Source organism: Echiichthys vipera, assembly GCF_963691815.1.
Source record: "Echiichthys vipera genome assembly, chromosome: 5".
Classification (NCBI taxonomy): domain Eukaryota; kingdom Metazoa; phylum Chordata; class Actinopteri; order Perciformes; family Trachinidae; genus Echiichthys; species Echiichthys vipera.
In genome coordinates this window covers 24,358,002-24,384,590 of record NC_139830.1, presented here as the reverse complement: position 1 = coordinate 24,384,590, position 26,589 = coordinate 24,358,002, and the positions used below count along the sequence as shown (strand labels likewise).

General features: G+C 39.1%; 1 protein-coding gene across 1 annotated transcript; it reads left to right on the top strand.

Moving 5' to 3' along the window:
* Positions 1-13: 13 nt before the first annotated feature.
* cog6 (component of oligomeric golgi complex 6) lies at positions 14-24,147 on the top strand (the record flags this gene model as incomplete). The annotated part of the gene is made up of 19 exons (XM_083914080.1): positions 14-148; positions 1,342-1,485; positions 2,030-2,101; positions 2,268-2,326; positions 9,344-9,455; positions 10,299-10,381; positions 10,628-10,698; positions 12,447-12,540; positions 14,053-14,181; positions 15,479-15,570; positions 16,513-16,577; positions 16,682-16,773; positions 17,130-17,247; positions 18,097-18,228; positions 18,412-18,579; positions 19,092-19,199; positions 21,534-21,587; positions 21,708-21,787; positions 23,869-24,147. 19 exons carry the CDS (start codon positions 14-16, stop codon positions 24,014-24,016), a joined length of 1,956 nt encoding a protein of 651 aa, XP_083770206.1. The 3' UTR covers positions 24,017-24,147.
* Between the last annotated feature and the right edge of the window lie 2,442 nt (positions 24,148-26,589).

The window sequence follows — 26,589 nt, the reverse complement described above, 5'->3', positions numbered from 1 at the left end:
GTGTTTGTGTACAATGGCTGAAACTAAAGCAGATATTCCAGCTGATAGTTCCACTGTATTACAGAACCCAAATGTGCCTTCCCCGCCCAATAACCCGCTTTCAAGGAAGCTGAACAAAATACTGGAGACGAGGCTTGACAATGACAAGGTACGGTTGAAGAGCTTAGCGTCTTGCTAGCTAACATTAGCTACACCGGTGAGGTGGTCGCGTCATAATTTGACGTAATTCTGCTCTTAAATTATGTCGTCGGGAAAAAGCATGGCCTTTACCTCTCAAATACTGTATTCATAACAAAGTAAAAGAAACTAATTTCAAAGGTCTTCAGTCCAAAGAACTTCAGTCTTCGTATGGATGAGGACAGCTCTTGTGTTTGTGGGCATGCTGATGACACTATAAACTTTTTTAAATGTAATGTCACAATGCAATTTTGGTCGGACTTTTGTTCTTATACATTCCCCCATGTCAACATATCATAGTTCTTTTCCCGTAAAGATTTTGTGTTATTAAGAAAATAAGTGTCTTCAAAAATGTTCAGCCTCCAAACCAACCTTTTCTCATTTTTTAATTGAATTCAGTTCACTTTATAAATCCCTAGCCTTAGTTACAAGCAAAAAGAATACAACACTTTTAGACAACTATGAAATTATATTTGATATACCCCCTGGCATTTAATGAAATTTATGATAACAGAGAATATTACATACAGATATTTATTTCATGACAATGTTTATTGATTGATTGAGTGATTGTTTTTTTAATTTTATGAGATTCTTGCTGTATGTGTTTTTTTTATGCATTGTTTTTTGAATGTGAAAAAGCTCTCATGTGTTGAGTTATATGTTAGTGTTTAACGGGTAAACAGTATTGTTCCTCACTGGCTGTGGTAACAATAACCCACTACACCAAAACAAAGAGTGAATTAATTTAACAGCTTGTTGCAGTCATTCCGTGGGGACTGTAGCATAGTTCACATCCTCAACACAATTACATTTTATTTGATTTATAGTGCCAAATCATAACAAAAGTGATCAAGACACTTTACATATGGAGGAGAGAGAGAGAGAGAGAGAGAGAGAGAGAGAGAGAGAGAGAGAGAGAGAGAGAGAGAGAGAGAGAGAGAGAGAGAGAGAGAGAGAGAGAGAGAGAGAGAGAGAGAGAGAGAGAGAGAGAGAGAGAGAGAGAGAGAGAGAGAGTATATATATATATTTAGGACTAATAATGATAACATATACAGGTTTAGCCCAAGTTAGATACCAGGGGTTTAGCCCAAGTTATTCTCAGAGACTGATGCAATATTTGTCACCCCGAGACGACTGACTGACAATCTAATGTGCTATCAGGAGATGCTGGAGGCTCTGAAGGCGCTCTCTGTGTTCTTCACTGAGAACAGTTTGCGCACCAGGAGAAATCTGCGCGGTGACATAGAGAGACGAAGCCTTTCGATCAACGAGGAGTTTGCAACGATTTTTAAGGATGTAAAAGAGGTAACAAGAACATTTCAAGAAATTGCAGCTTATTACCCTTAAAGAGCACTCAAGTCTCACTCCATGAAACCAGCCACCTGTGCAGCAATTCTATTAAAACTGAGATCAAATCTCATCACTGAGAACAAATATTCACATGGAGAGGCTCTTGAGTGGGTTCACTGCTGCAGACAGACTGGCACAGACGGGCCATTGTGTTTTGTGATAACAGATAGATAATACAATAGAAATTATTTTATTTCCCAGAGTCACAGCTATGATAGTGATGTAGAACAGCTGATCCAATTCATTAAGTGCATCTTAAAGTTAAGTGAGTAACATTAAGTTCCAGGAGGTGTGAAACATTTTTGAGAATGTATTAGCAGTGACTGTCATAAGACCAAAAACTGTAGTGGAGAATCTGAAAACCTGTGATCAAAGCAGGCTACTTATATGTATTTGAACAGTTGCGCCGCCCCTTTGACTTGAACAAGGGCAGGCTGGCAGCGGCATGGGGTGCATCTACGTCAGTGCTGTTGTAACTGTGACTTCATGTTCTCCACAGGAGCTTGAAAGTGTTCATGAGGATGTCCAGGCCATGAGCACATGTTGTGAAGAAATGACCGACAGGTTAAAGGTACAGTATATCATCCCTGCATGTCGTTGGAAAACTCTCCTTTACATATAATGTTCTAAAGCTAAACTCTTCATAACAACAATTAGGTTAGTATGTTTGTGTCAGATGTATGACTTCAGATTCTTGCAAGCCGTCTTTTAAAAACATAGCAACTTTTCTTCAACAGGCTGCAAAGGAGCAAACTCAAGACCTCATAGTAAAAACCAACAAGCTGCAGGGAGAAAAGTGAGTTGATTCTAAAGGGGTACACATTTTATGTGGGGGGATGTATGTGGGTGTGTTTTAATGCCCAACTTTGAACCTGAAATATACTATATATATATATATATATATATATCATGTATATGTATGAATGAAACCATACACTTAACTTGGGAACGGTATTAAAAATATAGACTAAAATATTCTACTGGGAAACAACACTATATATTCAATTCAATTCAATATATTTGAACTAAGATAGATATAAGGAATCAGTGGAGAAAACTGCTAATCCAGTTGACTTTAAAAAAAAAAAAAAAAAAAAAAAATATATATATATACTGTATATATATAGACAGTTGGTGGTTTATATCCTTTTGGCTCTTGTGGCTACACGAGTCAAATACACAGTGACCAGAAAAGTACAAACGCATGTGTAATGTAAGCTAATACAATACACAGGGTTGTTTTTATATTTCTACCTTTGAGGAAACTATTTTTTATCATTTACTTATGCTAGACAGTGTATTCAGAAAGTTAATAAAAGAGAGATACAGTACATCAGTACAACACGTTTTTTTTCTTAATCTGATTTTTATTAAATCACCAAAATGTAAAATGACACCATATGATGAGCTATGACAGACTTTTAAACTATCATTTCAGAATGTCAGTGAGCGATTAGAGATATATGATAGCAAATCCATTCTAAACTATCTGCATAAATTTCAAAGAAATCTCATAAGGCCATTCTCCCCTGATCTGTTCTGAGGCTCCAAGTCATTATGGAAACATATCACATGCGTCACTGATATGCATCACTCTCTCTGTAGTCTCATTTCCCTTGCACAGAAATGACTTATTTTTCTTTTCAGTCACATTTCCAGACAAATAGCAATTCAGTCAAAACACACTGCAGGAACATGGTCCACTTTGCAAGTGATACGCTTTTATTGTTCACATATTGTTTAATGTGCTAGTGCTTCCTTGTTTTTCAGGAGTTGCCTCTGACGGTTGTTAACAGAAGGGAATTTTCCCATTTAATTAGATCCAAACCATTACATTCAAAATGATATACTGATCATTTATGAAAAAACAATAAAGATCTGATCCGCCAAGTTAAAACACTAATAAGCTGAAGAGTTAATTTCTAGTCGGTGAAATGCAGCTTCTCTTTAGTGTCAAAAGTTAGAGATATGGTGCAGGGCAGGAGGAGCTGGCAAGCACATCTTTATTTTTGATGAGGAGGGATGAATGATTCATGAGGTTGATGCATATTTTTCCTGCAGTTGTCTATTTGCATAAGGAGGGCAGCAATCATCATTAATGGAGCTTTATTTGTTTCATTTGTCATGTCCTGCAATGTTTGGCCTTGAGATACACATCAAAGGAGTGCACACTGCATTGCTCCTTTATCTTATTGAAGTCAGATTATTACAACTGGAGAGCAGCCCATCAGAGTGTTCCTGTCTTTGAGCATGTGCATTGAGATTTGCTGACAGCACATATTAAGAGCCCTCACATATGCAGATCCAACACAGCTCACTATGACATAGAGTATGAGTCCAACATCTTGGCTGCTCATCCAGCATCAACTCTTGGAATACCAGTGTTTTTTTTTTCTTGGTTGAAAGCCAATGAAATAAATTCAGGTATTATTAATATGTGGATTAGGCCGAGCAGAGTGTTGATAAGGATGTAAAAATAAAACACCTGCTCCTGTTTGCTGATAGCTGAGGGATGGGTTGGGGTTGGGGTTCATTAGCATTTTTTGGCAGCTGTGACCTTAGTGCTCAGCAACCCTGTAAGTTGACATAGAGACACGAGCAATGACAATGTAGATTTCTGGCAAAAGACACGCACAGCTGTGATGTACCGAGGCAATTCCATGCTCCGCTGACACAGCTTCAGGACCTCCTTGACAGAAAGGTGACATAGGAGGGGAGGGCCCTGAATCTGAGAGCTGCAAAAGACACCAGCGGGGTTAAAGCCACCACTGAATACATGCAGACAATGAATGAATACAAGTCAGGTCTTTTTGAAGATAGTTGGTCAGAGGTTTTGCTGAGTGGCCCACCCCGCCTTGTCTTTTTCTTTGCATAGTGGTCCCATTGGGACCTGATGTCCGTCAGTGAGACATTTTCATTCGCATAACCATAATGACCCCCACAGCCAGATGGAATGGTGTCTACACGCTGGGCTTTGACCTTGTCTTTGACAATTTTGTCTCAGAAGAGCTGCCAGGGGAATTGTGCAGTCAAGCTGTCGTCCTTCAGCCACCCACCAGTTAGCCCAGTAGACCACACCTCTCCAGTTTCCTTGGTCAGATCTATTTCAGGTCACACAAGCCTCTACAGCCCCAAGCACCTTTTTCTTTTTTAATGTATCTCCCGTTGACGCTTGACATTCTACATTTGCAGCATAATCTCAGATTTTGTGCTTATTGGGCAGCTCTGCTGAGAGAGCAAGGTCGTTTTCCGAGCTCTGCAGATGCTCCTGATGTGTATTTACCGGCGGAGCGGGCCTGTCCTGAACTGTTTGCTATCTTATCTGCCAGTGACACTGTGTCATTTGTCAGCTCTAATGAAACGGAAAGGAACAGTGCCTTGCTTACAGTGTGCAGAAGCAAAGGTGAAAAAGGCAGGCCAATGGGAGTAGATGACCTGTGTTTGTCTACCAGCTTTCAGACGTGCTACTCTTTTGTTTTGGGCCAGTCCTGTTCAAAGACGCTGTCAGCAAGAGTACTAAATTGGTGTTGTGTGCTGTTCCATAATGAAACGTAATGCTACCCACCTGTCCTGAACTGTGTGATCTTTGTATTAGTATGACATGTTATCTGCTGAACAAGTTGAGACGTCTCACAAACAGATGTTTCTATGGACTGTGTGACCTCACAAGCAGGCAGAGCTGAAAGGGTTGGTCTGTTTACTACTATTTACAACTACTACCAAACCTCTCAGGCAGTTACAGTAGGCATAGTAGGTGGTGTGCCAAAGAGCAATGTACTGTAGATGCATGTAGTTACCACAACTAAGATATACCCTTATTTGGCTTGTGGCAAGCACTCATTTGCCACAGTACTTCCTATAGAATATGATGAATTGTCAGATATGCAGCCCTGTGTTTCAGTGAGAGCTTTCACCTGGAAATAAAGTAAATGTTGTCAGTATGACTTCAGTGTAGGTCATCAAGAGCTCCGAAACCGTTGAGAGAACGATCAGGGACATCAAAGTGTAAATGACAACTTGTGTAATATGACACTTGAGCCTTATTCAGGCTCAGCTGGCTGTTAATGAGGGTATGGCGGTGAGTATGCCTCTGTGTTGTCTGATGTGACTGTGATCATTGGCGCATGGCTAACCAACAGCTCTGTAAATGCCAAACTTCCACACTAGCCTTTGAAATGGCCCCTAATAGATTTTAATGGATAATCGACCCACATGGTTTACCACTTATGAGAGGCTTGGTTGGACATTGGCTTATTACAGAGAACAGTTTATCTTCTTATCATTCATTCTGCGTGATTATCAGGCAGAAATGAAAAATGTCTTGTAAATTTTTCTATAGAAATCAAATGTTTAAGTTGAAATAAATTAAATGTTATTCACTGATCAAGCTGTCAGTTTTTTATAAACATGGTGCTGCGCTGAGGGTTATTAAATAGACATCGTTAATTTCAGTGTTTTAGTTTGACAAAGCTGTTTATGAGATTGTGCTGCGTTATATTGCTGAAACGATTTCTGTGCTTGAACAGACAAAATCAATTGGCCCATCGAGAAATCTGAGCACCGGCAAAGAGAAATAAAGAGACAAACACTGTAACTTTGTTTTAACCCACAATGTATAGTTGTGTAACCTAGATGATCTTATTTTACTTTGTTCTTCAAGAAACGCTTACATACTCAACATACTTGTCAGTGCGATGTCGCCGTTTTCTCTCTCTGGTATTTGGTAATTACAGTCTGGAGAAGAATGTGTCTTGTCCTGACAGCACTGTGGAAACAATCCTGCTGCTCCACTGTTCCCTTGCTCCTCTTTGCACTGCTGCTACAGCTCCCACAATGCCCCTCTCCTCACTTTGTACAGGCGTGTGCAGCCTGTGTCTTCATTGCGATTTACATCTAGGAGGAACAGGTCTGTCACTCTTGGCCAGAACCTGAGAAATTATAGAAGGAATTTCTTATGTGCTAGAAATGAATGTGTTGAACAGTTTTACAATTCAGCACATCCACAGACAAAAACCTAAATGAATAACTGATTGGTACCCAAAATGACACTCAGGAGGTCATATATTTTACATTTAAATTGTATCATTACAGGTCAAGATCAACTGAAAAACAAATACAGTTTAAAGAATGAGATTAATAAATAATGTATAACTATATATACATTTATATAAATACCATGAATTAGAATAAATAAGATCATCTATGTTGCAAAATTAAAACAACCAAAACTACTTAATACACAGTCTATTCAGTACATACTGTATGTATAGAAATAAGGTCAAATAAAGTAGATCAGACATGCTGTATTGCACTGCCACAACCTACTGAGAATTCCTGAACATATTTTAAACATTTTTGGTAAACTCTATTCAATTAGAAAATGTGAAAAAAGCACACCACTGTAAAAGGAAAGACCTGGGATGCGGCGGATTTGTTACACGACAAAATTAGATTATCATTGTCAAATGGAATGAAGAATTATTTTATCTTGATTATCTTGTTTTCATAATCATAATTTGAAGCCAAAATCGTAATTGAAAATAAAATTTGATTCATTGCCCAGCCCTAGTCTGGTGGTATGACCCTGAAAATACTGATGACTGACAGGACTAAAAGGAGACATTGACTTGGTCCTTTTTCAAAATTGCAAATGATTTTGTGTTTTTTTGCATTTCAAGTTTATCTTATGAAGTCAAGTCATCAAGAAGCTCGTCTCATAAACACAGTGAACACAACATAATATGAAGGCTGTCTGACCAACTGTCTGTTGAAATGCACTCTGTTGCCTAAATGCTTCATTAATGAATTTCCAAGCTATGACATGTTAAATGTGACCAACGAGATAAGGCTTAAGAAGTCTTTATGAATATTAGGGTCAAATGACCAATCATTTATATGTCCCATAAAACCTGCATGTTGAACCATTATTCCTGGATTGCAGGAAGTTGTGCATGTTTCTATTTTTTCAGCAACCTTTAATGGTAGAAATTCCTTGTTTGCGCCACATTTTCAATTCGAATTTTGTAAAAGCTTGCCGCATACATTTGCATATAAGTGATACAATCTCCTTTCTTGAGACCACTGTAGCTCCCTGCTGTACAAGAGTTTACAGACTTCATATTCATTTTAGTCATGTGTTGTGTGAAGACAAGCATGTTCATATGGCAAATTGTTTCTCTAATGCATGCATTACTCAGTTTAATTAATGGACTCATTAGCATAGCCTGTTATTTTTTATATATCACTGTAATTGTGACTCGGGTAGTTGAAGTGCCTCTTGTTTTAACTTGTTATCGCAGCACGGTGTGTGTTTCTCTTCATGCATTTGATTTTTTCCTCTTGATCTTCAGTGTGCAGGCTTGGGCAGTGACAGATACCTACCTAATACAAATAACATGCATTTCTTCTGTTACATTGCCTAAATAATGGACTGCAGTTATAAATATTTATGACTAAAAGATTGATTCAGAGCTGCCCCCTCTTAGTTGATTAGTCGACTAATCTGTCTTTTCTTTTTATTTGAGTCAACTAAGATTTTTTAATGCATTTTTCATTCCAAATGAGTTAAAAAGAAACTTACAAGCACATCTCTGGCAAGCACAAGATTTAAAGTGGTCTGTCAAATAAATCAACAAATTGGCGAGTTGACATAATCTTAAGAGTGTTAGTCGACTAAGAATTTAGTCTGGATTGCTTTTGACAATCTGAAAGTGTGAGTGAAGGCATGAAGCCTTTTTGATGCAGTGGCAGGGCTGCTGTAATGAAGTAAATCTTTAAAGTATAATCTCAAGCCTATCTCTGCAAGGGATTAAAAGGCGGTGGTCCAGCCGAACAAAAATCTGACAAAATCTCAACACACGTAAAACATTAAAGGCAAAGATGCTTTGTGTCCTGCGTGTGAGTTTCTGCGAGCTGTACAGAGAAATACTAAATCATAGAATCCTGTTACAGATTTACAACCCTTTACTTTCAGCTGGCTGAGCACTGGTAATAGCTGTTTGAGAGACAATAGTCAGATAATGTCGGGTTCTTCTCCTCCGCCAAAACAACCTGGTGATTTACTGATCCAGCCTTGTTTTCGCAGATGGGGCAGAGAATATAGACGAGGTGGTTTGGGTGGAAGGATGGAGAAAGAGGGAGTACTCGCTGTTGTTCTGCTATCCTGTGACAGAGTTCCCTGTTTGACTGGGGCTGTTGCCATGGTCACTATTGTGTTGAGACACTTACAGTGACACTGATAGTGATCATTCTGCTGTTATTGATAGTGACAAAACCTGGCCAGTATCTGGCTCTATATTCTTTTTGTGTCTCTTGTCTCTCTTCTCTTTCTCTGTTATTTATTCCCTGCATATGATATCTTTACTCTGTGTCCCACCCTTAGTCCACTGTGGGCAAAGGTGTGTGTGAGGAGTATGACTGCCATCTGCTGCAGGACTTCAAACATTACAGCTTGTTGACAATATGCATCATTTTTTTTGGGAAGTTGTATTGTATTCAATAAAAGCTTACAACTTTGTTCCAGTGTTTCACACTGACATGTCTTTTGATACGCACAGTAAGAAAAAAAAGGGTGTTGACAAAATACAGTTATACAACTCAATGTTGAAAGACTTGAGGAATAATTGGGATGCTTTTGTGAAATGAAAATCATAAGGGGCCTTGGAGACAGACAAAACAAATCATGATAACAAGCAAGAGCCCAACTGAACGGAAGAGAAACTAAATGACAAAACATTGTGAGGAAAAAACAGTTCTCTATAAATACTAAAATGGCAAGTGAAGGAAATCACAACATTTATCACTTTCCCCTCAGTCACCGCCTGGAGGTGAGAGCTCAGGTTGCTCAGGCTTTCCTTGCCAAGTTCCAGCTATCTAATGAGGAGATGGCCACACTACGAGGGGCTCGGGATGCACCCATTACTGAGGTACTAATGAAGTAAATGAAGATATCATCAATGTCTTTTCCCTTTAGGTTTCTGCTTGAGAGGCTCCATTATCTGTGCTCTTTGTCAAAGTGTTTGATCTTTTAACTCCGCCAACATGTTGCCACAACATTTTTGCAAGATATAGTCAAGATATCTCAAAGTCCATTAACCAAAATGCTGTACCCCTTTGCTACAATCCCCCCATGCCTTTATACAACTGTATATCCATCCATCCTCAACCGCTTGTCCCTATCGGGGTCGCAGACATTGGGCGTGAGGTGGAGTACACCCTGGACATGACGCCAGTCTATCACAGAGCACATAGAGACAGACAGAGACAGACAACCATTCACACTCACATTCACACCTACGGGCAATTTAGAGTCATCAATTAACACCTGCACGTCTTTGGACTGTGGGAGGAAGACGGAGAACCCGGAGAAAAACCCACACAGACGTGGGGAGAACATGCAAACTCCACACAGAAGGGAGTTGCTGTGAGGCGACAGTGCTAACCATCACCCCACCGTGCCGCCCTACAACTGTTTAATGCCATCTACTATACATGCTAAAAACAAAACAAATGATCTCAAAACCTTTTACTTTTTATATGACGATGATATACATAATTTCGCATGTGACATAACACCACACATCTGTCAGCCTCAAATCAAGGTTATATCTATTAATATTGCATGTTGAAAAAGCGGTCCTCGGTCACACCAGAAAACATTTTTACCAAAGCTGTTATTTCTTGTGTTTTGCTAAAAAATGTTCATTGACTTCCGCAAATCTGCAACCCACATTGCTCGTGTTATGTTTACATGTCCTTCAATTACGCAGGATTTCTTCAAAGCTCTCAGCCGTGTGAAGCACATCCATGAGGATGTGAAAATCCTTTTGAGGACCAACCAGCAAACGGCGGGGTAAGGTGCATGTCTCACTCCATTGTGTTACTCTGTGCTCAACTTCCTCTGAAATAATGAAATAACAGTGTCTTTTACAGTGATTCTCTTCTACTTGTTAAATTCATTATCAACCTGAATGGTGGAACATACGAATGGGGAAAAAAAACAACCAGGCCTAGTATTTATGTCACTGTCAGGGATCTGACACTATGCTGCAGGTTATGGGTATTTAATATGTGGTCTTGACGTGTGTGCTTGTTCCAGGTTAGAGATCATGGAACAGATGGCCGTGTTACAGGAGACATCATATGAGCAGCTCTACCGTTGGGCTCAGAGTGAGTACAGTACATAGAGTAATACCACTGACGGATAAAACTGACTTACTGTTCCCTCATTGTGCAAGGCCTCCTTAATGATCTTGTGAACAAGTGTATTTTGTAAAAGCAATAATGACTGTAATCAGTTATTTGAGTCATTTTTTTTCCTCTCAAGTTTTTTCTTTTGTCTTAAGGTTTTACTGTTTGATTATTTGTGAGTTGTTTTCTTTTGTAACCATATGGAGGTAAATACAAAATTGTAATGTCGTGTATAGAACACATTTGTGGACACATGCGACTCATAACCTTGAGTTTTGCCAAAAGAATGCCAGAAACCCAAATTTTCCTCAGCAAAACCATGTGTTTTGTCATTGAAATTAAAATGGAAATAAACCATTTAGATCACAGAAACCACATTTTTGTAATTACACATTAGAGCATCTACTAAATTATGAGTTGCTCTACAGATGCTTATTTTGTCGTGCTTTAGATATGCCAGGAAGAAAAAGAAATTGGCAAGTGAAAGTTTGATAATGGTCATGGAGAAGCTGTGTTATTATGTTGTATTAATTGTCATTTTCTTCTGCTGAAATAATTTAAAACCTGGTACTTATCAATGCATTTTAAGTGGATATGCTCAATGACTTAAGATGTGTGGCTGTTGTATTTGTCTGTTGGTATTCTTTATGTTTATTGTTGTGGCAGTGTTTATGCTGCTGTCTTGGCCAGGTCACTTTGGGAAAAGAGCCTTTTCACCTTTATTTATATATATATATATATATATAATCATTAATTTAAGGAACTTAAAAAAAACTTTCGTTCAAAACCTTTAAAGAAGGGTGCCTCTGTGGAGGAGAGTGCCTTTAAGAGATAAATGAACTGAGGATTTACAAGGATATTAATCAATGTAATGTTTCCTTGTAATCACAGACTTATCCCTTTCGAGGGTTGTAGAACTTTTTTAATTTTAACAATTTTTCATTGAAAATGTATCTTAACTAAATCATTCAGATTATATTGGAATATGAATTCCGAAAAAATCTATTGATCCATTACTCAACTTGACTGGGGCTGGGCATTGTAAATCAAAATATGTACCCAATGATCCTATCCACATAATAATGCGTTTATCAAAATTTGGCTTTAATCCAGATCATTTAGAGAAGAAATATAAATCAAGTATGAGGGCATCTAGTGATGTTTTTTTGGGCTGCAGAAAAAAGTTATTTCTGCATACAATATTATTTTTGTGTCTATCCCATTTGATATTTAAGCTGTTATCTCTCTAGATAGGGTGAAGCTATTAGATGAATAACTAGAACTTGAACTAGGAACTTGATTCTAGACATTCACCAGAGTTTATATTTTAATGCATTTGTCAGTTATTTTTGAGGGAGAACTACATTTTCATAAAAATAGGACACATGCACATTGTAGGAAGAGGGCATTTACTTGTATTTCTAGCATTAGTTAAAGTCCGACAAGAGTGGATTGTGTTGACCCATTTTCTCCACTGTCTGGAAGATTGGCCACTGCCTTTTCATTGTTTGTTTTGTCTGAAGCATAAGTAAACTGACTTTGCACCACACGTCAAGCTCATGGGAAAATATGACTGAAAAATGTTCTTGGTGCTTTGATTGTCTTTGTTGAATGGAGCATAACACAAGCATAGTTACCCGAAAGACCGCAGCTGTTTAGTTCGTTGGATGATAGTGTCCTACTCATGGAGATACATTCCTTGTCCTGTTTTCCTTCTTTCTACAAAGATGAATGCAGAGGACTGACCCAAGAGACCTGTGATATCTGCCCTGTGTTGACTCAAGCCATGGAAGCCTTACAAGACCGACCCGTCCTTTACAAGTAACCTACAATCACGCATACTCACTGTTCCTTCTTTTATCCTCGCCTCCATGCCAATCAGTGTTTACATGTCTTCTAAGAGCATCAACTCTTAGAAGTAGGCCTGTGTAGTGTCCAAAATCAACGGATAGATTTTCATTTATTCATTAATTTACTCAAATTAGTAACTGTAGACCTAAAAATGTTTTTGAACCCCTGCTGTTTGCTGTATATTTGCCTACAGGCACTACACTTCACTGACATTTATCTTAGGAACCGAACTGCATGCTAGTTAAATAGAAAATTAAGTGGGAGTTCCCATACTCTGTATTTAAGTCTGCTGTCTTTGTTGGGAATTCACAGGTGAATCGTGAGAATGTATTGCTAACGAGATTCTTGTGTCCTTGGTAAGAAAAACAAGGGAAATGACGCCAGCATCCAGCCAGCAGAATAAGAAAATGCAGATCTACAAAAACAATCAGAATTTTTACAAACTGCATTTGCAGGTTTCTTACACTACTGTATGAAGAGTACACAATTTCCTTTGTATATCAAAGGCCCAAGAAACATTTTGTGTATTTAATATATTTATTTATTAGCATAGCCTTTTTATATTGCTTTAAAGCCTGCACAGTTTACCGTCTTTCTTTTCTGTTTTTTCATTGGTGCATGTTGAGGTTCATTTCCCGCTGAAGTCTGCAGAAATCTGCAAACAAAGAGTTGAGTCACTCTGTGAATATGTACCATTTGGTCTTAATGCCTGAAGTAAATGAATGAGTAAGTGAATAATGCCCATTACTCAGTTATTTTGAGGCAAGCACAAAAACATAGTGAAGAAAAATGTTTTAAAAGCATTGACTGTCAATATCCATGCAAATTATTTATATTCTCTAATCCAGGTTGTGCTCATTTAGAACAAAAAATGGCATATGACTCACAGATTTCCTGAAGTTTTCTTAGAGTTTAACTTTGTCCCTGGAACAAAACAACAGAAAGGAAAGTTTCACACGTTACCCCAAGATGTGATTTCATGGCAAACCCTCATTCTGTCTGTCTGCATTCTCTGAATTGCACCTGTCTCAGTGCCCAGAAAGAGTTCAAGGTCATGCATTGGCTGGGGATGTTGAGGCTAAGAGACCAGTGTTTCTGGAATCTTAATTCAGAACTATCTTCTGTTTAGTCTGTCACAGAGCCTGCCACCGCCAAATAATCAAAACAACCTTAAAGTCTTTCCTTTTGGAAAAGCTGCCTGCATTGTTGATGTATGTCAGCGACTGACATCCGACACACAGTCTGCACGAAAACACTGCAGCTGCTGTCTTTTCACACGAGAATCTGAATCAGAATAATTTTTATTGCCATTATACTCCACTACAATAAAATTTGTGAAAGCTTCGCATCTAGTTAAAATTATAACAAAATATATATGAAACAGTACCAGAAAACAGTGGCTGCAGCACGACAGTAATATCAGTAAAAAGTTGAAAGGGATTGGATTTTGAATGCTGCCTTCTTTCTCTTCTGTTTGGTCAGGTACACTCTGGATGAGTTTGGGACGGCGCGCAGGTGTGCGGTGGTACGAGGCTTCATCGACGCCCTCACCCGTGGCGGGGCAGGAGGAACTCCACGACCCATAGAGATGCATTCACATGACCCTATGAGGTACATCTCATGTATGCCCTGAACATTGCCATTTATGACTGTAAATACACTGTCTTCTTGACTTTTAAAATCCAATTCAAAAGGAAACATCAGCTCTGGTTGAAACTATTTTTCAATGTAACCAGAGTTGGAGAAAGTCATGGATGCTTCTTTCATGTCTCTGTATTGAGTTTGAATTTAGACTGAATGAGTTCAGTGTAACTCAGCTCAATTAAAGGATGTCTGTAAAATCAAAGAGAATCTTGGCTTTAAAAATAGAAACATTTATGCATCTCAAAAAGATGAAAAGCTGCTGGAGTTTAACCACAAGTTGTTATTTATGCATTTATACAGAAATTAGAGTATATCCAACTTTCAACTTGTTTGCTGTTTACATTTGGAGAAACCAGAGCTGATTATTACGAATCCCATATTTATACAGAGAATTAGAATATCTGCTATGACTATACCACTGCTGAACTAGCATGTGTTTTTTTAAATGACCAAGGCACTTCAACAAAAATCTCTGATATACTGTAAATATATGTATATATATATATATATATATGTATCTATTGTAAAATTCATATAGTAATGCCAGACTGAATTAATGCTGAGACTTTTCTCATGCTGACAAAATATGAAATACTACAGAATTTTAAACTACATAGACACTAAATGAAATTAATTGGTCTAGATATATAGATATTACAGTAATATACTACAATTCCTCAAAAGCACAACTATCCCTTTTGAGGAATATTAAAGATATTATGTTTTCTATGGTGTAACTATTGTGTGATTGCAAATGCCATTGTTCTGACACAGTAAAACTAGTTTAAAACTCCTGAGATTCTTTTAAAATCCAATTCAGGAATATGTTTAATGTCTATTTTATCAGTCTGAGTGCGCCTGTGTCACCACATCCTCTTCCCTCTTCCTCCTGTGCCCAGGAGCCAAGTGGGAGATTTTCTCAGAATACCAGCCGTGTGTGGAACAATCACCTCCACTTTATAGGACACATCAGCAGTTCTAAGAACATCAAGTTCTTTCTCACATCACTTTGTCCTCACACATGCAGAAACAAACAAACACACACACACACAGGCACACATACACACACACACAGGCTTATGCACAATAACTCAAGTTTAACCTTTTTTTCACTGTTATGTAACACCAAAAACCGAGTGTTTGTGTGTGAAACACGATGACCCATGCCTCGGTGTAGCTGTGGTCTCGGCGTGGTGAGATTAGCCCCCGGCTTGGCCCCGCAGTGACGTACTGTTTGATACGGACTGTTTTATTACTCTTCAAGGTATGTTGGGGACATGCTGGCTTGGCTGCACCAAGCCACTGCCTCAGAGAAGGAGCACCTAGAAGCTCTACTGAAACAAGTCACTCTACAAGGTATGGTGTTTCCTGCGAGCTAATTACACATTCTGCAGTTCTCCATCATCACCAGTTCATTGCCACACTTAAATTACAAAAGAGGCGATCACACCTACAACCTTTTTCCCCCTGTTTTTGATTTAATATTTCCCTTACTGGAAATGTTTTGTATTTTACATGTGAATGAGGTGCTTGTCAACAAATTTCACCCAGACTCACTACTAGCATGTTTATTGGACAGATTTTGATGTTTAGTCGGTCATTCTGTTTGGTTAGAGATGTTGGCAACAGTTAGAGAGTGTGAACAAATCTAATTCCAGTTCAGTCCTGTTCTTGTTTACCTTAATTAGCTTCTCCAGTTCTGATAGAAGTTAAGAATGCACACAGCTAAGTAGGGGATCAGTCAAGACTTGGGTTTGCCCTCGGTCCATTTAGTTATGCTGAACTTTTATATCCATACACTTAAAAATCAACATGTATCTCCTTAAACCCTTTGGGGTAGTTTTCAGCAGTTAATGATTATAATCTCAACCCTAAGAAATATGAAGACGTTTGAGCTCTGCAGGCAGGTGTCAGTGTGGTTATGTTGTCCTTTATGCTGCTTTTACCTTCTTTACTACTTCTACTACCTGTTTATACCTGCACATATCCCAGTTTACATAAAGGGTTTACCCCAGAAAGGTTGTTAGGCCCAGTGTCAAGTGTCAGTTCTGACGGGGGCCTGGTGTGGACCAGCGACAGACTGATGGCAGCATTGAGGTGGAGCCTTTTAGTTTCTGTGATAACAGAATTATGGACTAGATTACAAAATTGAGGATTTATAAAATTTGGAGTGAACACATTTTTTATCTTTAAAACGGTTGATATTTAATCCCAAATAGCCCTGATTTTGTGCGTGTCTGGTGTGCGTGCGTGTGTGCATGCACGTGTGTGTGTTTGTGTGTGTTTCTTTTACATCAGGTGTGGAGGAGAACATGCAGGAGGTGGTTGGACACATCACTGAGGGAGTCTGCAGGCCGCTGAAAGTGAGCAACCGAATATGTTTTAGACGCTGCTAAAGAAACACTGATTGTGTTCTATTGTGTTCTGCCCATGTCCTCAATCAGTGTGTTATGGATCTGTCCCTCAGGTTCGGATAGAACAGGTCATTGTGGCTGAACCAGGTGCTGTACTGCTTTACAAGCTGTCCAACCTGCTCAAGTTCTACCACCACACCATCAGGTATTTTAACTCACTTGGCAACAGAGGGCAACCATTTTGATAATCGATTAATCATAAGTTATTTGTAGAGTAAAACATACTTTGCTTCTTTTTTTGCTAATTTGTGAATTTGCTGCTTTTCTCTGCTTTGTATTATTGTAAATTGAATCAATTTTTGTTTTTGCATTGTCAGCTGGACAAAACAAGCAATTTGAAGATGTCTCTTTGGGCTCTTGGAGCTTGTGATGAACATTTTTGCCGTATTTTGACATTTTGTAGATTTTTTTTGATGAATTGAAAGAAACAAATCATTGATCATGTAAATAATCACTAGATGCAGTCCTAATTGACTGTCCGCGGATTTAATCTTTCTCCAGCTCCATCATTGGAACCAGTGTGGCCTCCTTGCTCATCACTATTGAAGAAATGCACATCCTTAGCAAAAAGATGTTCTTCAACAGCCTGAGCCTTCATGCAAGCAGACTCATGGACAAGGTATAATATGAGAAGGATGAGTTCTGTTTGAATACTCCAATATATTGTGTTCTCTTGTGCAGTTGTGAGAAAGTGACTACTAGGAAAACAATGCCATCACCAGAGAAGAAGAAGCCTTGTTTTTAAAAAAGAGACGGTTTGTGTTCTTTCATAAAATCACTTAAATTGAATGACAGTGCAGAAGTCCAGTATGCACCCTGCGGACACACAATGTGTATTTCAGCTCTGCGTCGAAACCCTCAAAGACAACAAGGCTATTTCTGGAGCACTTATGCTTGTAAACAGATTTACCGGCTCGCCTCAGCATTGAAATTGTTCTAGCAGCCAAAAACACCAAACCTGTTACCGTAGTTAAATTGCCATCCAAATATACCTCAGCACGAGCCGCAGCTCTTCCACATAACCTGCTGGCTGTGTCCTGATCAATAGCAGTTACAAGAATTATCCCTGTAGCTTGGTGTTAATCAAATTGGAGGCCCTCAGGGTTTTGGTGTCAATTCCAGCTAATACCAGGAACACAGCCTTCTGATAATTTGCTCTATTAGGTGGACAACGGTGGCTAGGCTCAGTTCTGTGTTGTGTATCCAGAGGCCAATGAAATCAAAACCCTTTTCATTAAAAAAAGCTGTACAGACTCTGAACAAGCTGACGTTCAGAATAGCGGCAGGAAGCAGTTGTATATTCGGTCTGTCTGCATGCTGCTCATTAGGGATGTTTATAATGTTATGAGGACCGCTTGACTTGGTGTAAGCTACAGCACACGCACAATTAACCTCTGGAGGAATCACTTTGCTCTTTTGCTCCATCTACTAATAACTGGTCTTCTTCTGGCCGTGTCTGCCTGAGCAGGTGGAGCTACCGCCTGCAGACCTGGGACCTACAGCCTCCCTCACTCAGACCCTCTCCCTCCTCAGGGAGGTGCTAGCCTCCCACGACTCATCAGTGGTTCCTCTGGATGCCCGCCAGGCTGACTTTGCTCAGGTTAACACTTATTTAAACAGAATCAGAATAGAAGAAAAGTCAAACTTGTCTCCCCTCATTGTCATAGTTAACCAGCTGCTGTAAATTTATCAGATATACATGTGTTAATATTTGTTTTTGTCACCTGTTCATCAAAGCCAGTGATATTTCACCCAAGGCTCTGTCTTACTTTGTCTTTCCCAGGTGCTTTCTTGCATCTTGGATCCCCTCCTACAGTTATGTACTGTGTCTGCCAGTAACCTCGGCACTGCTGACATGGCTACCTACATGGTCAACTCACTTTATGTCATGAAGACAACCCTGGCTCTTTTTGAGTTCACTGACAAGAGGCTTGAGATGCTCGAGTTCCAGGTATGTCCTAATTGTAAATAATTATCAATAAAAATAATAGTGAATTAGACAATTCTTTTTTTTTATGTGTTAGGTATCTATCTGCATAACATTAGTAATAGTCAAGGGCATAAAACTAGTAATGACAGACCACACCTTTAGTTGAACAAGAAAAACAATCGTGATCAAACATTAAAACTTAGCTTACACTCATAACAATGGCTGTGCGTAAAGGTTTTATTCATTGAAAATTGTTCTTGTTCATTTCATTAAAACCCATAGTGTCCAAATCTTTTGTTAAAAAGATTTAATATGCTGTCTCATACAAGGTTGTGCGTCATGTTTTGTTGTTCATTCTCAAATGTGCTATCTATCCTCTATTTTTAGCATGTCTTTTGTAATTGAGCACCACAAGAGCTCCTGTGGAAGTTTCATTATCAATAGCACTGTGGATCTCTATTAACCACAAGTACCAGTTGTTCACAATACAGGCTTGGACTTGATGTTAAGCCACTCTCTCCCACATTTTGTAGATCGAGGCTCACCTTGACACTCTGATCAACGAGCAGGCATCCTACGTGCTGACCAGAGCCGGATTGAGTTACATCTACAGCTGCGTCCAGCAGCATAGTGCTGAACAGGTCTCACAAGGAGCACTTAACTACGCATTCACACACTCATACTCACGCAGTTATTATGCAGTAGTTTTTCCACATCTCTCCTGTTATAGTCCCTAATGATCACTTTTTATATTTAAAAGGGCCTCACAGTATTGATTTTACTACTTCTTTGGGCTATTGCTATGGTTACCACACGACCAATTTCTAGAAAGGCATAATTGCATTTCTGTCACATGTTCAGATGAGAAACGGGCAGAGGGAGGCAGATCATAGTATTACAAATGTAATAGCTTCTCCAGAATTGCCTTGTGCAGATGAGAGAGCTGATGCTCGGGAGCCTCCTTTTGTAACACACTTTGCCACTGGGCTGACTGAGACCCATAGTTGTGGTTTAGCATGCAAGTCTTGAAACCCTGGGTCACATCAGGACACACCACACCCTGCTGTAACAGTAGCAGCAGCTTAACGCAAAGCTCAGTCATTCTTCTGTAGACTACATCTCTCCTCGGATGGCCTGTCTTGGGCTTTCTTCCAATATTCTCCTGTTTAAAAAGATTAAGTCTAACTGTCCATACTCGACAGCATACCAGATGTCAACAACCAAAAGTTTATTTTAGACTTTTCAGGTTTACTTTCACTATCTGCTTAACATTTTATCCCTGTAATTTTAACAGGGGTAAATCAGATAAAAAAAGAGTCAGACACAAGAAAACATTGATTAAAACAACACTGCCTTGTAGCTACAAGATGAGTTTTCAGGCTCATGGTGTGTTTGTTGATGTGCCCATATCACCATAAAATCACTCTTATGTACTGCACTATAGCATTGACCCTTGCACTGCCTTCTATTTGCTCATTTTAATGTTGGCAATTTAAGCATTTAGGCTTGACTTAATGTTACCATTCTGGATAATCAGTGTCAGGTAATTGCCTTAAAGTTACCTGCTGTTGTGTTCACAAAGGCAGTCATCATGTCTTTACTTATCAAGATTTAGGGAGTGAATTTCTCTTGTTTTCTCTGTTTTATAAATCAAGAGTTTAAAAATCACCAGAATTATGAATCTTTTACCGATTTATGTCAGGGACCCTGGGAGGCGAAAGAACGTTATCTTGGACTGTGGCAAAGGAGGAGAAAATGGCAGAGTTGTGGAGAAAACAAGACAGTGTTAGAAGTTGGTTTTTAACTCAAAAACTTGATTTTCTCAAACTATTTGCAGACCAACTAACTGAGGTCAATAGCAAGTTAAGCGACAAAATCCAAAATGTGTAAGTAGTATATATGCACATACAAATTTTTATGGAGTGTATTAATGCCTTTAATAGAATACTCTCAACATATGGCATCTTGTATTTCTTAGGTTATGTGGGTTTTTTTGCGGACATGTAAGGGACTTTTAAGATATCAAATTTTATAAAGGGAGTTTGGCATGATATTTCCCACATGAGCAGGATGGGAAATAATCTCAAAAGCGAACTAGTTGTAGTCTTGTAAGTATTGACCCTGCAAGATTCCCAGTCTAAAATCTCATAGTCTATGGCTAAACACTCCCATTATCTTTAGATGTGAGAGGGTGTCAGACTTTAGTCTTTTAAAAATATTTTCAAAGTTTATGGAAGGCATTAAATTGACTCTTTTTGCAGCTTTCAATATATGAATAATCAGAATATGAATCTGAATCCCATGAACCAACTAATCAGCCTTTTAAAACGGAAGCAAGTACAGTAAAGGAAGTGTCCTGTACTAATGTACTTGCACTATTTATAGTCATTGAGATAGATGCAACATTTTATTATAAGACAGATCGTTTAGCCCTAGTATACATTTTTTCGCGGGTACAAGGGTTTTCTCAGGAGGGTGGCTGGAGTCTCCCTTAGAGATAGGGTGAGAAGTTCAGCCATCCGTGAGGAACTCAGAGTAGAGCCGCTGCTCCTTTGCGTTGAAAGGAGCCAGTTGAGGTGGTTCGGGCATCTGGTAAGGATGCCCCCTGGGCGCTTCCATAGGGAGGGGTTCCAGGCACGTCCAGCTGGGAGGAGGCCTCTGGGAAGACCCAAGACCAGGTGGAGATTATATCTCCACACTGGCCTGGGAACGCCTCGGGATCCCCCAGTTGGAGCTGGTTATTGTGGCCTGGGAAAGAGAAGTTTGGGGTCCCCTGCTAGAGCTGCTGCCCCCGCGACCCGACCCCGGATAAGCGGTTGAAGATGAGATGAGATGAGATGCTGTTCAAACTCTGTGATTGCCTCATTCCCTCTCTTGTAATAAAATTTTCCCTTGGGGACGAATTAAGTATAATTGATTGATTGATTGATTGACTGATTGATTGTGAGAATTACCTGATTACGTTTCTGTCACAGGGTCCTCTGTCCCTCCTCCCCAGCATGGACAGCTCTTCTGTGAAAGCAGCAATGGTGAGTTACACCGTGTGTGTTAACCAAGCACATTTTCCTCTAGGAATCAATAAATTCCGTCTTAATTATTATGATTCTCTGACGCATCACCTGCTCTTAACTCTCTTATACAAACAACAGGTCCAATTTGATCGGTACTTGTCGTCGCCTGACACTCTTGTGATGCCACAGCTCAACTTCCTGCTCAGTGCAGCCATCAAGTGAGTTCCTGTCTCTATTGTTGACAGTAGCTCTCTCTGTTCAGGGAAAAAATGGGAAACATGCAATATTCTGGCTTAATGTGAGATGTTTACAACTTCGCATGGTGTTTCAACAGGGTAAAGAGCATATTCACAGTGATAAAAATAGAACAGGAGCGTTGGCCTAATAATGTTCAACATTCATTAATTTTCCAGATGTAAAATTATCATTACTGCATTCCAAACAAAACACTTAACAAAATGCATGGCGAGTTTGGATGCTAAATTGCTAAAGCCACCAACACATTGAGAGAGTGGTAGGCAGGACCGCCTGTATTTGTCTTACTGATCAGAAAATGCACATGCTTTTAGCTCAATCCAGCTGCTACATTGGAGGGCTCTTTCTATGAGTCACGTTTACTGGGAAGTGCAGCAGGCTTGAGGAGCACTCTGTACCACAGGTTAATGTTCTCTATTAATGGACATGGGAGGACTGATGGGCAGGACGCCATTAATTAGCTTCTGGTCCATTTCTCACTCAAACTCGTTCCCTGAAATCATTCCTCTTTGTCTGTCTCTCTCTCTACTGCTATCTCTCAAGTCTGCTTCTGTGCTCACCTAAATACACAAAAACATCTGCAAGCACTCTGAACATACTTTTGGAGCACTACACAATGGGAATGTACTTTTAGACTCCCATCATTTCACATTTCATGTTTGTGCACTTTGTATGGAGTAAGGTGTTATACACAGCACTGTGGTTCTGTGTTCTCTGTGGGCCAATTAAAATGATGGATCTCAAGAGCCTGAGTTAGATGCAACCAAGGTGCTCCCACTGTGTCCTTGAGCCCTCATTGGGCTCTTCAGCCTGACTGTTGCATTGTTGGTTGTTTGTACTGCACTGCAAGAAATACATTATGTCCTTTACTTTAAGGTATGTGCTGACTTTTTTGGCAGAATATTTCAAAAGAAAAACCTAATTTATTAAATAATTTTATATATATGATTTTTATACAAATGCTCCAAGTGACTTATAAATCAGTCTTGTAAACAACAAAGGAAATAGCACTGCAAATGTTGTGTTTTGTTACAATACATTACATTTCATTTAGCTGACGCTTTTGACCATTACGGCTTCCAATAGGTGCACTCAACAATTTGGTAGCAAACCGTTAGTGTGTTAGCTTCAAATAAGCCGATCTATAGAGTGCTATATATAAGTGCTTTTTTTTCTTTTTCTTTTTTCAAATAAATCATCCCCTTACCCAAGGTGCAGTCAAAAGACTGTAGACTTTATGCTGTATGAATGTCAATTTGCAGCTCATTCAACCATTTGGGAGCCAGGACAGCAAACAGTCGAGACTTAGTCAAGTGACTCGGTGTTCCTCTCAGTGAGGAAACAGCAAGCCAATTTGAGTGTAGTCGGTGGGCTGGGGCGTAGGGTTTGATCACGTCCTGGATGTAAGCTGGCCCTGATCTGTTAGTAGCACAATTTGCAAGTGCTAGTGTTCACTCAACAAAAATATAAAATCAACTATAATGTTCAAAAACTCACAGTTGAGAACTTGGAACCATCCACAACCTAAAACCATTAATTGATTATCAAATTAGTTGCTGACTAATTTTGTTTAAATTGACAAATTGTTGCAGCTCTAAAAGAAAAAAACAAAGACCTGTGTGACATAAACACATTTAATTTGAAACATCTATAGAGATCCAGAAATAATAACATTTTAAATTAAATGATGGCTGCAAATATTATTAGAGGGAATAAAAGGTTCTCTTTGCTATCTCTTTTTTTTTTTGCTAAATGAGTATATGTTGCTATGGACACCTGATGCTTGTGCATTCATGCTGTAATATGTATCCATAGATGGCACTGTGCACCACATACTGCCACTCATTGTTTTGACACAACAGGGTCGCACAATGGTCACTGAACAAAAAAAATCTAATTAGGGCAAATTCTCATGGCGAACATATAACATTCAGCTCTGCTTGTCTGATTTAGACTAGAAATATTGGAACTTAAAAGGCCTACTGACTGCTGGTACTTTGTTTTGTGAGTTTAAATATTCATAGAGTTTTATCTATTTGTGCAGGGAGCAGATTTTCCGTCAGTCCACAGAGCTGGTATGCAGAGCCTATGGGGAGGTTCACACAGCATTGACCAGCCCAGCTAATAGCTACAAAGAACCAGAGAACCTGCTACCCAGATCACCTCAGCAGGTTCAGACCTTGCTCTCCTGAGAAACACTTTTGTCCCACCTGGTTGATCTCTAAAACACGAGGTGGGCCCCAGTGAAGGACAGCCTGCAGAGTATTTAAAGCGCTGTGTCATTGGTACACCATAATAACACCAATGTATATAAAAATAGTTGTTAAGGTGGGATTTTTGGGGGGGAACTGTGGGATGTGGGGCGCTGATCTCAGAGAGACACTCCTGTGAGCCAGGAGGAAAGAACATTAAATGTATATGACGTATTTACTTTCAGTGCTAAAGACAGACAGCTTGTTTTTCTCTCTGTAAAGCTTTGTAAGTGTGTTTAATTCTTTCTGTCTGTTTTCACATCATGTACTCTCTTTATAATTGTACAAAACAATGTCTTGTTACTGGAAACATTGAACATTAAATGAAACAAAAGGATACACATAATTTAAGAGACTTGTCTATTTTTTCCACACTTACAAGAGTGGTCAGGAAATATTCAGCAACAATGTTAAGTGGAACCTCAAAAACTTCAGCACCAACAGTGAGTTTATTTGATTCTCAACAGTTTTGAGTTGTGGGGATAAAATGAAAAAAAAAAAAAAAAAACGTTGACGATATAAAACACATTATGCTGTGTCAGTTGGAGAAAAAGATTATTTACACACCATTAGCACAACATTAAGCCCCATAGTAATCTTTTAATGTATCTGCTAACTTTCTCACAGTGTTCTGTCTAGCCTTTTATTATGTAGTATATTATAGTATTAGTATATGAGGAGTAAAGTTATATAGCATTGTCTATTGCTCCTTTAAATTAAAGATATTCATAAAAGACTTAATGGTTTGGTTTCACAACGACAATCTCTAGCTTTCATAAGATCTATAGAATCCAAAAGGATTTAATTGCTAAAGTATCTCAAAAGTATCTATCTGCAAATGCAAAAAAGTAAACTCCACAGCATTGGACTGTTGTTGTGACACGATGGCATATATCAGTGAACATCTGACACCACCCAGCCCACATAATTGGCAATAAAGAACCACTGAAACAGTAAAGATAAGTGAATATTGATCTGGTCTGTTAATGTGGTGTCTGGCCTGAGAGGCAGCATTTCATTTCTGCTATCTGACAACAAGTTTCATGGCAGCAGGCCTGATCTTGGCAACACTGCCACCACCGAGACCCAGGATTTCCCCAGCTCACCGGATGTTACTCAGATGTCATTGGCCAGGACATTGAGTACTGGGAATAAATGGAATACCACAAAGTTCAGCATCTGGACGGCGCTCTTAAGTCCTTTAAATAGACCAGCCTTCTCTTCCAGTACTCCTTGGCTCTGGTCAGATACAAGCTGGTTTCCAGAGTGTTTTTAGTCAGCACTCAGAAAGCTGGTGAAAGACGATGTTTGAGATGCAGGATTATTGAATAACATATGTGTAATAATAAACAGTGCACAACCTCACTTACTAGCTTCCTATCAGTTGTATATGAATACATGTGGGCCTATTCAGTTTAGCACGTGAGAGCTTTCTGCTCGTAGCTATATTAATGAGTTAGCAGATGTGAGAGGTGATGGAGTCACTACTTAGAGGCAGGTATGGTGAGCAGGGTGGCAAACATTCATCCCATCATCCGCTCCATATGACAGCAGCCATGAAGATTTTGCCTGCTGAAGCATGAGACAAGCAGGAATCTGGGTTAGGGATAATATTGACTCTTTTCCCCCTCACTCTCGCCCTAGTGACTGATGATTAATGTCAATCCAGAGCTAACAACTTGAGTCTTATCTTTTGCCTCAGCAGAAACTTTGGAAGTAAAATGACTCAAATTAATGCACAGCTTACTTCACACTTACGAAACTCTCCATGTTCAAGCTTAGAAATGTCATGAGTTTTTTAACTCAAAAAATGATTCAGCAGATATATATATATATATATATATATATATATATATATATATATATATATATATATATATATATATATATATATATATATATATATATATTAAGCCTTCATGGATTTCTAATAAGGTCATCTGCTCCAGGCACGGAATACCCACGTCGTAAAGCTACGCACAGCTCCGGTAGAACGTGCTGCTATTTGCTATATTGTAGCTACTGTACATGTTGTACACAAAATAAATGTGTGAACCTGGAAAACAAAGTATAATAGGTCCCCCTTAACTGAATAGACTAATGACACATTATTTATAGCTAAGTTGCCATTAGATAGGATGCTGCCAACATGTTGCTCATACAGTGTTTCTAACATTAGTGCAGTGCCTGTTCAGGGTGTGCCCATTCAGAGGGTCGATTACTGCTTGCAGTGTTGTCAGGAGGCGTGCCCACCTGCCAAATGTGAGGTCGAATGGATGAACCGTTCTTGAGATGTGTGAAAGACGGGCAGAGATTAGATAATGCTGCTACAGTGCCACATTTTGGCCAGATGGCACCAAATTTGTCATGGCCAAGCAGATATATCTACACACTTCCACCACCTTTCATTTTTATGTGTATTGCCTCCTGCTTTTGTAACATTTTCGTAGATAGCACAAAGTTTTTAGGATATATAACACTTGCCCAAAGTATTTAAGCACACTTTGAAGGCC